The sequence below is a fragment of the Haemaphysalis longicornis genome, unplaced genomic scaffold (assembly GCF_048455015.1).
Source record: "Haemaphysalis longicornis isolate Haplotype H1 unplaced genomic scaffold, Haemaphysalis longicornis Haplotype H1 scaffold_11, whole genome shotgun sequence".
NCBI lineage: Eukaryota > Metazoa > Arthropoda > Arachnida > Ixodida > Ixodidae > Haemaphysalis > Haemaphysalis longicornis.
Window position 1 is genome coordinate 9,830,807 of NW_027526214.1, and position 13,845 is coordinate 9,844,651.

Genomic DNA, 13,845 nt, shown 5'->3' on the forward strand with positions numbered 1-13,845 from the left:
TTGATGCGGGAAGGTGATTCGATTCAATGCTCGTGCGTGGTAGGAATGATGTGTAGCAGCCATTTGTTCTGCATAATGGGACTCCGACGTTGTGACGATGATCTAGACGAGGTGAAATATAATCTGGTAGGGATATAAGTTCTTTATGTAATTGGGGATGGTGATATATTTTGTGGAAAAGACACAATCGAAGAATCTGACGGCGGGATGGTAAAGATGGGAAATTCAAGCTAGATTTCATTGCTGATATGCTGGCGGTGCGGTTATAGTTAGAGAGAATAAAACGGACAGAATTATTTTGAAACATTTCGACTGAGTGTATTAGATTAGCATATACAGGATCCCAAACCGAGGCATCATATTCTAATTTGGGGCAAATCAGTATTTTGTAGAGGGTGAGTTTTAAGGAAGAAGGAGCTTTAGCAAAGTTGCGACGTAGGTACCCAAGCATTCTGTTTGCTTTAGCAATTATGTGTTCAGTGTGTATTGCCCAATTTAAATTGTTGGTTATGTGTAAGCCTAAATATTTATAGCTAGAAACGGTATCCAATGCAAGAATATTAAGATAGTAGGTAGGAGGTGGATTAGTTGTTCTAGACACTCTCATAACTTTGCACTTGTTGACGTTGAGTTTCATTAACCATTTTTGACACCAAGTTGAGACAGCAGTAAGGTTAGTTTGAAGAGCAGTTACGTCGGCATCGGAGGTTAATTCACGGAAGGTTACACAGTCATCAGCAAATAAGTGTACATGAGAAGAAAGACACGCAGGTAAGTGGTTAACATAAATAAGAAAAAGAAGAGGACCAAGCACTGACCTTTGCGGTACTCCAGACTGAACAGCGGTGTGGCGGCTATTCACCCTATTAGCTGCGACATACTAAGAGCGATTGTTAAGAAAGAATTCAATCCAGGTTAGTAATTTCCGGTCAAGGTTTAGTTGAAGTAATTTGTGCATTAATAAACTGTGGGAAACTTTGTCGAACGCTTTTGAAAAATCTAAAAATATGCAGTCGGCCTGGGAAGAGTGGTCCAGTATAACGTTCAGTTTATGTGTAAAAGATGCCAGTTGGGTATCGCATGAGAATGTTTTTCGGAAACCATCTTGTGCTAGGGTAAAAAAATGAATTAGATTCGAGGAAGTCTACAAGGTTATAAAATAACATGTGTTCTAATATTTTGCACGGTATACTGGTAAGGGATATAGGACGGTAATTTAGTGGGTCATGGCGGTTGCCAGCTTTGAAAAATGGAGTCACCTTCCCGATCTTCCATTCAGCGGGCAGGCAACCTTGGTCGAGTGACTATTGAAAGATCATTGTTAGTATAACCGATGAATAAACACACGTACTCTTTAAGAACTTCGGGTCAATTTGGTCACAACCAGGAGCGAAAGACGATTTTAAGGACCTAATTATCGCTTCAACACCACTAGAAACAATAAATATTGGAGGCATAACGGGATAGGGAAAGGGTTCTGCATGAGGTAAAACATCCTATGCATCAACAGAAAAGTCAGAGGAAAAAACATCGTTTAGAACGTTCGCACATAATTTAGAAGGAATTAGATGTCCACTAGCGTCTTCTAGGGTGATTGCGTCGTGGGGTTTAGGGTTTATTGTGCGCCAGAATTTTTTAATATCGTTCGTTAGCACGGATGGTAACGCGTTTTGTAAGTAATAACTTTTGGCCGTTTTTATTGCTGCTACATAATTTTTAGACGCGAGCTTGTAGGCATTCCAGCGATCCTCATTCCCACATTTTTTGGCAGACCTGTATATTCGCTTTTTTTTTTGTTCGATAGGCGCTTTAGGTGTGCGTTAAACCATGGGGAATCTTGGGTGGTTGTTATTGCGCGAACAGAAATGTATTTTTTTTGACAAGTTGGCAACTGCAGCCGAATACATGTCCCAATTTTTTTGTACACTACGTTCGTGAAAGTTTTCCAAAAAGGTACTAAGAAATGAACCAAGTTCACTGTTAATGGCTTCAAAGTTTGCTTTTGAATAGTTTTTAATCATTTTTATTTTTTTAAGCTTCTTGGGACGCTGAATATTTAGCTGGAATGATATTAATGAATGATCACTTAAGCCAGGTGACAGTGTAATATCCGAGACAAGTTCTGGCCTCGACGTTAGTACGAGATCTAGAGTGTTCGAAGCAACTTCGATTAATCGTGTTGGCTGAGTAATAAGTTGGGTGAGGGAGAAGACAGTGCATAAGTCCAGGAACTCTTGGCTAAGAGTCGAGTAAGGCTGCATAATCGGTGGTTCTGAAGTCCATGATATGTTCGGCAGGTTAAAATCGCCAAGCAAAAACAGAGGTAAATCGGGGTATCTTGATGAGACCAGATTAATTACGTCATGTAGTTCATTCACGAAGTTGCAGGAAAAAGTTGGTGGCCGGTAACAAACGCCGATAATGATTTTTTGAAAACTAAGTTCGATTAGTGCCCATGTAATCTCTAACTCGCTGTTAATATGAATGCACTGGGAAGGAAGATCTTTGTTAATTGCCAAAAGAACGCCACCACCTTTACGGGCAGTACGGTCACATCGAAAAATAGAAAATTTATCGGCGGGCAGAAAAAGTTCGTGGTCGTGAATTTGTGTGTGTAGCCAGGTTTCTGTGAGAGCAAGAATGTCATAGTTACAAGTATCTATAGCAGAAGTTATTTGGTCTCGCTTGTTGATAACGCTTCGAATGTTAGTGAAAAGGATTGTCACGTGTGTTAGTGGATGACCACTTCCCCTCGCGTCTACCTATGTAGCAGCGCGTGGCGATGCTGTGGCCTGATTGTTAGCCGTGGCGTGGTGTGATGCGTGCTCCTTGATAGCAGCGCGTGGCGATGCTGTGACGTGATCGTTAGCAGTGGCGTGGTGTAGCGCATGCTCCTTGAGGCTATCTGTTGCCGAGTCATAGACGAATTGTGTTTTGTTAATCGTAAGTTTGTTGTAGCGTAGTTTATATGCAGGGGCATTAGGCTGGTTTTTTGCAAATTCAAGTAGCCTTTTGCGAGCATGTCGGGTAGCTGGGGAAAAATCATCGCTCATTGTGATGTCCTTTTCCTTTAACTTTTTGCGGACAGCGAGTACGGAGTCTTTCAGTTTGTAACTTGAGAATTTGACGATGATAGGGCGGCACTTGTTTGGATGGTACGCTCCCAGCCGATGATCTCGCTCAATGGCATTTTGCGGGAGAGGGTCAACCACGCCGCTGAGTGCCCCAACTATACTGGTTTCGGATTGCTCCCAGCTTTCTTGAGCGTCCGGAATGCCGTAAAAAAGTAGGTTTTCGCGCCGCGACCTATCTTCTAGCTCGTCTATTCGCAACTGCAGAGTGTCCTGCTGTGTGGTTAGGTAAGCAATCGATTCTTGCATGTTGGCCATTCTTTCCTCGTTCAGATCGAGTGCCTTGGTTTTTTCTTCTAGTTCATCAAGTCGTTTCTGCATATGGCCAAGTTTGGTCTCGATTTGCTCTTGGCCTGGTTTAATTGACTTTATGTCAGCAGCTAATTTAGTCTGGCTTTCGGCAGATTGCACAGAACGGGACTGAAGGTCTTTGAGTAGCTGAAAGATCACGTTCATTTGCTCTGATGGTTCTTCCGGTAATGTTTCTATTTCTAGTGCGGCTGCAGAGCGAGTTGTTGGCCCTGGGTTTAACTCTACATCACCCGAGCACAGTAACAATAAAGCCATCGAAAAACATTCATGAGCAATTTCACAGAGCACTTGTGGGCACGGGAACAGGAGCAGACAGCGATTATCGCTTCTTTTCGAGAAAAGTGAGGTACACACCTGGGAAACGCAAAAGTGCGGCATGTTAGCCTTTCTGAATGAGCTGCTCCCGTGCCCACTGAAGGCTTGCTCCAGGTGATGGCTGTATATGTAGTCGCAGGGGTCCGATAAGACCGGCAAATGGGGTGACGTAGTTGCGCAGAAGACGGCAGTCTGCACGCTGGGCATCTCGATGAAGGCAGGGTTCGTGGCTTCATGCTGACTGCTGAACTGGTCGAAACCAGTCACTGTGTCCGAGAAGTTCGTAGCGTTGTAGGGGGGCGACGACCAAATCAGCAAAGCCAGCAGCGCCTGGGAAACGCAAAAGTGCGGCATGTTAGCCTTTCTGCAGGAGCTCCTCCCGTGCCCACTGAAGGCTTGCTCCAGGTGATGGCTGTATATGTAGTCGCAGGGGTCCGATAAGGCCGGCAAATGAGGTGACGTAGTTGGGCAGAAGACGGCAGTCTGCACGCTGGGCATCTCGATGAAGGCAGGGTTCGTGGCTTCATGCTGACTGCTGAACTGGTCGAAAGCAGTCACTGTGTCCGAGAAGTTCGTAGCGTTGTAGGGGGGCAACGACCAAATCAGCAAAGCCAGCAGCGCCTGGGAAACGCAAAAGTGCGGCATGTTAGCCTTTCTGCAGGAGCTGCTCCCGTGCCCACTGAACGGCTTGGCCGTGCTGTTCTCTTTTTACAAGCCCTATGTCTCACTCCGAGAGGAGTAGTCAGATGGCATCTCCATGAATATTTCCGTGATAGAATCTCCGTGAACCTCCACTCGTGTAGAAGCATTACAAGGTCTGAAGCCATCTCAAAACACACGTGAACCGTTCTGCATGCTGGCAAAATGGGTACTTGGACGAGCACGCTGTGCAAAGAATTTATCCAGAATATACACATGTAGCGCTTTACATAGAGGCACTACCCCAGAATAAATACGCATGGTTCTGTTCTATGTGGCGCGCCGTTAGAGGGCCAAGAACAACGATAACTGCTTCTGCATTAAAAGTGGCAGTGGCCTGGTTCTGTCACTTTCACTGTTTAGTGTTTTCTTCTCCTAAACTTCACAAAGCTGACAAGACGTTCATGCGAGCAAAATCCTATGTAAAAGAGCAGCCGCTTTTTGTCCCCAGTAAGAGAATCCTCCACGGAAATTTTGTGGTAACTTTGTTTTTCGGCATCTCAATCTTAAGCTTTGTTAGCTCTACATTGAGTGCACAATTCTAAGCCTTTCGACTAGCATTTTCCTGAGATTTGGTGAACAGTTAAAGGACGAGATTCAGTTTTGTACGCATGGTAACATCTTCGCGTTCTTTTTGTCCAGCAGAGTAATCGTGTCCTGGAGGTGAAACATAACGACAGAAACATAGCACTTAAGAAATATTTACATGAAAAGATAAACGTTTTCTGCAGATTGCGCATATCTGCATGCAAAATTGTTTTGTTATGAACCCAGTCGAGGAGAATTGAGGTTGGCAAAACGGGGATGCCGGTACTGTTCATGTGATCGGTATAATTGATCATTTCAGGCGGATGCCATTGAGTGCGCAGTATGTCCGAGCAAATAAAATGGAGGTCTACCTTAATCGAAGTGCAGCAATATTCCAAGCAACCAAATGTCTAACTGTATTGCAGTTATACCTCGGAGCTAAATTGTGTTATTCAAGAGAATTTTATTTAAATTCGCTACATGTAATAAACACCGTGGGAAGCACCGTAGCAAGGGGAGCCTGTTATATGGCTCCTAAAGGATGCAACATGCGGACGGGACAGTCTCTGCATTGCACATGTCAAAATAACAGGGCAGGGTGCGTACTGGTGAGAATGAGAGTTTTCATACAGGTAGTACACAACACCTTTAACGTGGCAGATATTAAATCCGCAAGGAGCGACAGCTAAGAAGTCGTCGAGACGCTGAACTCGCAACGGAAACCCGCCACTCTAATACCGCAGGTACCGAGCTAGAGGAAGTCACGGCGCTTGTAGAAAGCTCTTCATTGGCTGCGGAAGCAAGTGTATTGTTTCAACGTCCTTTTTCTCCCTTGGTGCGAAAATTCATAACAAAACAACCACTCCTTACTCCCACCTGCCAGGAGGATCTCGACAGTGCTGCATATCACTAGTTCTTCTTGCATGCCAAGAAGTGGGACGGCCACTTGAGGGAGACAGCGTTTCGTTCGCTTCGCGGCAGATAGGAAACAAAACAAATACGACGTTAGCTACAAAAAGTACACTTTACGTCGTATTTCTGGGCTTACCTGTATATACCGCCCCATACCTCTCCGAGATGACGTGGTGTTTAAAGATAGTCGGCGTACGGTTCATATAAGACCTTTGCGTCACCTCGGGGTCAAATTTGCTCCACCTATCCTGTAATGCTTGGACGTCTCTGACAAACCGATTAGGCCCTCACTACCCTGGTAATTTCTCTAGTTAACCCATTCGTTTTCAAGTGTCTTGTCGATCGAAAACTTGTGAAAAAAATATGCCTGTCTCGTACCATATTGCTATCACAATAGGGCACAGAGCGCGTTGGTACGCCTCTCAGCCTTCTTGGCGCAATATCGTAAGTATCGTGTAAACTACAAATGGTAAAGCAGGTTTTCAACGAGTGTAGTTTACGCACGTGGAAATGCATCACAAATAACCTGGGCGAGCAATATGTGCTTCGTTTTAGCCATCGGAACAAAGGGTGCTGCTGGAACCAAAGGAAATAGATAGTATTTTGTTTCTGCCAGAGCTCGGCTGTCAAATAAGTTTTCTTTTTACTTGTGTTGAGAAATCCCTCTTTGCCCTGGGGCTGCCAGACCCACGAGGATGCTTTTCAACTGCAGCAGCTAGTTCCAGTCGGGTAGCAAGCATACCACATCACCTATAGACGACAAAAAGATTATCTGGTGGTGCCGGCGGTTTAAGAAGGATGCGGAGAATTTTTGTTATTTTGGGTTCTATTGTTCGTAGATGCTTCTTTATTGTGCAGCATAACTTGGCAACCACAACATTTCACTTGATTAAAACTTTGTCTTTTGAGGAGCTCACCGCCTTCTGCGCGTGGCGTGGCCGGTCGTACCTCGCGCGCAAACAGTTCCCGTGATTACTTGCGCGGGGCCGACTGAAGAACCGGTGGCGCTGTAGTTTCTGGAAAGGTATATTTTGTGCATGGTAAAACCTAGAGCGCACTCTACAAAAACGGATGGGAAAATTCATTTTTGAGTATAGGGGATTCAAAAAACGGCCCACGAAAGTAGGAGTCGCTACACTCTCGAGCCTACCGCAACAGCTGAAAGAATGTCACCATAGAGAAATAGTTTTTCAGCTATTGCGCTTTGCAACAGCATGAAACCTTTTTTATTGTTACGTATTACTCTTTTTTAAGTAGATGCTTTTAACAGAGAAGTTGTTTTGCTGGCCGTAATGGTCGCGTTGTGCGGCTTCTTGAAAAAGCTCCGTCATAGATGCGCCCGCCGTTTGCCGTGCACGTGAGCAGGCGCCTCTCGTCGGGCGGCCCTCTGGATGCGACTGTAGCGCCAACTGTTGTTCTGTGCACCACACGTCGGGGACGAACGCGCGCCAACGACCGAAAAGAGCAGCACGGGAGAGACCACGACACGGACGTTAGGCAGACTGCTTGTGAAGATGGAGCTGAGCGACTCCAGGTTCTCCTGGCGCACGCACGCAAACGTGCGCTCGGTATTTTTTCTTGGTTCGTTGTTGTGGAGATGCCTTACGGTGGAGGAAGGACCTTAAACAGCTCTGCGGTTAAAAACGCATTCTTTCCACGGCGCTTGCCAATATTTTAGCCATCTACTGAAGGACGCCTTGTAGCCAATATTGAGTTACGCTAGTAGAACATTAAAATTTATTGTTCTCGCTTCGCTAGCCAGGTATTTCTCGCCTCTCTAGAAAGGCCCGGCAAAGGTCTGGGTAGAACTGAGAAGCGCCATCTTCGCACGAAGCCCACGGGGTCATTCTAGCGTACTCAAGGTCCAAACACATGAAATTGTCCCTCTTGAGCTCCTCTAGCTGCAACAGCCACTGGGCAAATACATGTACATGGTATGAGCCAGCAATATAATGCAGGAATGAAGACCAACGGGAAGATAACAAGGGGGTGCTGGGAGGCAGCCCTGTCCGGCTTCTGGGACCTTGAGTCTCAGCCGGCTCTGGGGCAGCCGGCCCGGGCGGTGGCCTCAACCAATGGGACCTTGGACTAAGCAACATTGCTATGCAAGAGATGATCGAGAGCTTCGCTTTCTCTTTAACCCTGTCTTCTGCAGAATTAAAATTCTCACCCTCTTGCTTCACGTATTGGTATTTTTTTCTTTATGGTCTCAAATTATCCGCATTCGAGATTTCCGCAAAATGTAATCATTCATGTGGTTTACAAACATCAAGTGAGTTAAAATAATATTTTTGTAACGAAAGCAGCAAAATCAGTGGAAATGCGAATGAGCTATGTACTGTTAGGAGTTCTGAGTGTGAACGGGGATATGAGTGGTAGCCAATGATTTGTAAGTGTGAGTGAGTGTGAGGTGAAAGCAAGTGTTAAGCGTGAGCGCCCGTGTGTGTGAGTGCTGAGCACGAGTGGTGAGCATGAGCCCAAGTGGGTTCTATTGGTAAAGTTAGTGGCGAGCGTGAGCGCAAGTGGGTACGAGTGGTAAGGGCGAGTGGTGAACTTGAGCGCGAGTTAGTGGTAGTGAAGGCGGTGAGAGATGAGCCTCACCACAAGTGTGTGCGAAGGATGAGGGGCACTGGCAAGCGTGAGCACCAGAAATTCCGTTTGGTGAGGGGAGTGGTAAGCGTGAACGCGATTGAGTGCGAGTCTTGATGGCGAAGGGTGAGCGTGAGCGCGAGGGGGTACTAGTGGGGATGGGGAGCGTGACGCAACTGAGTTCGAATTGTAAGGGCGAGTGGTGAGAGTCATTACGATTGAGTGCGAGTGATGAAAGCCATTGGTAGCTGCGTGTGGTGAAAGCGAGTGGTTAGCGTGAGTGCCCGTGAGTGCAAGGGGGAATTTTTTTTTAAGTAAGTGTGAGTTAGTGCCAACCAGTGTTTCCGGGGAATTGTTCCTAAAATTCACCAGTTGCTCGCCAGTTTGGCTCATGCCTGCATTTGTTACCAGGTGCTTGCGGATGAGTGGACGGTGTTCTGTTGTTTTGTTTTGTATTGCTCATTTGATCATTTGCGCTCGCAACCTGAAGACCAACCCAGGCCCTGAAAAAGTCGAACAAATCCTCGCGCTTGTAAAAGAGTTCATGATGTAAAACGAAAAAATGCAGGACGCCTCAAATAAACTGAATGATATTCAAATAACCGTAACTTACAGCGAAAGGCGACTGAGCACTGTCGAACAGCTACTAAACGGAGTCGAAAAATTGGGTCACAACGTCTTCACTGTGAACTCAATCGTTCAAGAATCGCACGAGCACCTGAACACCCATAGAAGCGAAGCACTTTAAACATGTCAATATGCGTTGATGACTTAAACAATCGCGTGCGCAGAAATAACCTAATATTTAAAGGCATTTCGGAAGAACCGGAAGAAAAATGAGTTGACACTGAGCGCATCACTAACGCCTTTGTGCTGACTAACCTGGGTTTCAACGCAGGAGACGTGGAGCGTGCCCACTGAGTAGGCCAACCTAAAGCAGATCTTATTCGCCCAATTATTGTGAAGTTGTTGAATTTCAGAGACAAGACCATTATTGTAAGCAATGCTTCGAAAAATATGATCTTCATAGAACACGTGGGTGGACTGGAGAAGATTTCTCGGCTCGAATGCAGCTGATAAGAAAAAACCCTGAGAGATTTCGCACGAAAGGAACGCAATCCTAAAAAAAATACGCTGTGGTTTACGATAAGCTTCTCCTAGGGAACAAGTGCTATACAGTTGATTCGTGAATAAACGAAGTAACTTGCCTTTGAAGACGCGATGAGGATTAAGTTTCTGCGGCTCGGGATGAAGCGGCTATTAGTGCAGGATGGAAAGAAATCAGCCAGGAGATTGACACTGAAAACTCAATAAGAATAATTCTTTAACACTTTATGTATCCCTTTAAAGTCTGTTTCACAAGCAAGATCAGTTGTGCGCATTCATTGAAGCATGCTGTGTAGATATTGTTCTTGGGACAGAGATGGCGTACGCCAGAAATGGATAATAACGAGTTTTTCCTGTCTAAAACCCGTATAATATATAGAAGACAGGTTTGGCGCACAAGGAGGTGGAGTTGTAGTTGCAGTGAATTTTACTATATGCGCAGGTGTTGTTTACATTGAATCAAACCTAAAGTTTGTGGTTTTTACTTCAGTTGTCCCCGTCTGTGACTTGCGCACTCGGAGGGTGACTGTCCGCCTGATTCTACAGTTCAATTATTTGATAGTCTTAATGATTATTTAAGTTCAAATAAAACATAGACTAAACATCAATAATATTTATTGCCAGTGATTTTGACTACACTATAATAAATTGGCGGAAGCGTGTCCCCGAATGCTGCACAAGACAAAAACGAATGCGGAGAATTTTTTGACATCCCTTTTTTGTTCGATGTTCATCAAATGGTTCAAAAACCAACTCGTGGAAACGCAATTCTTGATCTTGTCTCGACAAACGAACCGGATAATATGTTTGTTCACGTCTTAAAATGTATTAGTTACCAGAATGTGGTGCAATGTGAATACCTTATAAAAAGCAGTAAACCAGACAAAGCTGTGAAAATATGTGTGATTACTCTCGTGAAACTATTGACACAATTCTTGAATTGTTGTCATTTTTTCGGAGTGGTTGTTGAAATCTATGGTTTATCATAATGTAAACTATAAGTGGCTCGCTGTCCGAAGAAAGCTTACAGAACTTAAAGAAAAGCACGTGCCCAAAGTTGAAATCGCCTCATCAACACACAGCACATTGTTTACGTCCAAAATAAAAAGAGCAATGAATAAAAAGAACCTTCTTTACTCTAAAACGAAGTTGTCGAACTCGGATGGTGATTGGAGGCGCTGTCGTGACCAATCGCACAAATGCAAAGCAGAGATTGAAGCGTATAAAGACAAGTTCGTTAACGGTGACATTATCAGCATGTTTATTAGCAATCCAAAAAAGTTTTGGAAAGTAATAAATCCCAAACACGCTTCGCAAACCAGTTCCAATAGTCAATAACGGTGTGATCCTATCACCATCTGAAGGTGAGACAGAATTAAACTCATTTTTTCAGCTCTGTATTCACAAAAAAAAACCATCACAACATGATCTTGTGTTTCCATTAAATAACTTATCTATGGATGACGTCATAATCACCTCGGAGGGTATATAGGGTAACATTGATCGTCTTTCAAACAACTCAGCACCCTGTCCAGACAGCATGTGCCGAAAAATACTTAAAATGACAAAGCCTGTAATATCTATCTTACTAGCCGCCCTCTTTCAGCATTCAATCGATACGAGAATACTACCGGATAAGTGGAAGATTGGTGGCTTCATTCCTGTATACAAATTACGTGACCGATCACTGTCCCCCAAAAAACAGACCAATTTTCTTGAATAGCAATACTAGTAAAAAAACTTGAACATATAATATTTTCTTAAGTTATAAAAAGTTTAGGTCAGCATAGATTTTTAAAAAATTAAAATGAATTTCAACGGGTACGTTCCTGGGAAACATCATTATTTGAACTTGTTACTGACCTTCACTAAGCTGTTCACGACTCGGTAAACATTGGTGGCATATTTATTGATTTTAAAAAAAGCACTCGATAAAGTTCCTCACCTTCGCCTACTGATGAAACTAAGTAGGCTCAATTTACATAGAAAAATTAATAACTGGGCTTTAAGTTTTTTAATTTATATCTACCGGTTCGTTTCTGTTAATGACCCGTATTCCACCTTAGCACAAGTTAAATCAGATGTTCCGCAGAATTCCGTACATGGGCCAAATTTTTTCCTTATTTACATTATTGACATCAGCACCAACCGTATTCAACAGTTAGATTGTTCGCGGACGATTGCGTTCTCTACAGACAAATTATTACCTCTCAAGATACTATCATTTTGTCAGGCAGATCTAAACAAACTTTTTCTTTGTTGCGAGCAATAGGACCTGAAATAAATCTTGCGAAAACAAAAACGATGTCATTTACTAGGGTAGCCACATTGAACTCAGCTCATTTACGAACATGTGCATAGGAAATGTGCCTACAATAAAGTATTTGAGGGTTCAGTTATCTTTTAATCATACATAGAATGATCATATTGACGATGTAATTTCAAAAGCAAGTAGAACTCTTGGCATCATTACAAGACATTTGTATTTACAAATCAATCAACCAAATGTTTAGCCTATGCAGCCTTAGGTAATTTGAAGATGGAATATGCCTCTTTAATTTCGAGTCTAAATCAGACATACGTAGTAAAAACTCAAATGCTTACAGAATACAGCAGCACGCTTTGTCACAAAAAGTTACTCCACTACATCCAGCATCACAGCTATCAAAGCATCCCTCCAATTACCCTCTCTAGAAAAACGACAACTCATGGCAGTGATCTCTCACTTCGACCGACTGTATCACACCCAATTATTTTTTACAGTATCCCATATCTAATTTTTTGTCAAATCGATCATCCTTTCAAAGTCCGCCCCATGTTTGCACGCACAAATCTTCTTCGACAGGCGCCGCTATTTCTTGCCATTTATTACTGGAATAAGCTGCGACAGCAAGGTCACAACTCGTTTGTCAACCATTTGAAGGGCAGTTTAAACGTGCTTGTTTAGAAACGTAGGGTTGTGCTTTTGACAAGATGGATTATGTGCTTTGTATCGGGTGATATTTCATTCTTACATTCCTTTTGTTTGTGTTTCCTAATGCCTAATCGATGTTCAAAATTACGCTTGCGTTTATTTTCAGTAACTTTGTTGAGATCTTTGAGCTGTTTTGTAACCCTCCCCCCTATGTATTGCCTGCAAGGGCCTTTAGGGTATTTGAAAAAAAAAAATATTCAGGGCTTTTGAGCCGGCAGCGCGCCAACTTCTAAGAGTTTGTTATTCAGCAACTCTCTGCGTCCCTGCGTGGCAATTTTCCTTAAACCAGGCAAACAATAACGGTCAAGCAGTTTCCAAGTATTTCACCCGAAGCACAACATGTATAAAACAACAATGGCGCAGCAAAGGCACTTCAAGGATAAAGAGTCTACAAAGCTATCTAAATTGCGAACGCAACGTTTTGGGAAGAACGGTGTAACAGCGCGGACAGCAACCCTGCGCTCACAGGTACCCCCAAAAGATATCTGGAGTTTGTTCACGACAAGATAAACAATAATCTAAAGATAACCGTAGCTGTGACTTGGTGCCTAATAGAAAAAATTCGCAGAATCGCCCTTGAGGCGCGAAGAGTGGGCAACAGGGGTGCTATTGGACCACCTATTTTATTCGTCGTTTGGCGAAATTCGTAAGATTTAGCTCGCCATGCTACGCAGCAGTACACCGCGAAGGCAAATATTAGTACCGAACGTCCCGATAGACGGATATGTGTAATTAGTTTAGGGAGATAAAGCTCCCGTTTGGAGTACCAGATTGGTGGCTTACACGCTGCACGTACTTCTCTTTAGAAGTGAGTACTTTTGCAAGTACTTGAAGTAGCTTTGCGAAGCCTGTATTGGCATTCGGAAATAAGCAAAATTGCTATAATATACTTATTATCTCACCGCGGGTGTTATATACATAAAAGGTAATTTCACAGTTCGTTTACTGTATTCCTCAATATCATACCCTCGCTGGTTTGTCTCTAATACTGATGTGCGAACTTTTCATAAGGTAGACATTTTGTTTGGAAAATAAACACGTCCTGACAAATCCTGACAAGTCCCCCGCTGTAATGCCTGAAAGGCGCTGCGAGTACAAGAGTAAATAAAAATTAAGGTATTTCTTCTACTTCAGAAATGACATGATTTGTACAGGAATACCCATCCTGCATTTGTGCTAAACTTTGGTCCGCCATACAATTTCTCCCGAAGAATGGGTCAAATATAGAATAAAGAGTGTCAAGTTTTTCGTTACGGTAAAACTTTCGCTCGAAGCAAT

General features: G+C 43.6%; 1 protein-coding gene across 1 annotated transcript; it reads right to left on the reverse strand.

The window, feature by feature from the left end:
- Positions 1-2,762: 2,762 nt before the first annotated feature.
- LOC144161018 (uncharacterized) lies at positions 2,763-4,403 on the reverse strand. The gene has a single exon (XM_077692084.1). It carries the CDS (start codon positions 4,401-4,403, stop codon positions 2,763-2,765), a length of 1,641 nt encoding a protein of 546 aa, XP_077548210.1.
- Between the last annotated feature and the right edge of the window lie 9,442 nt (positions 4,404-13,845).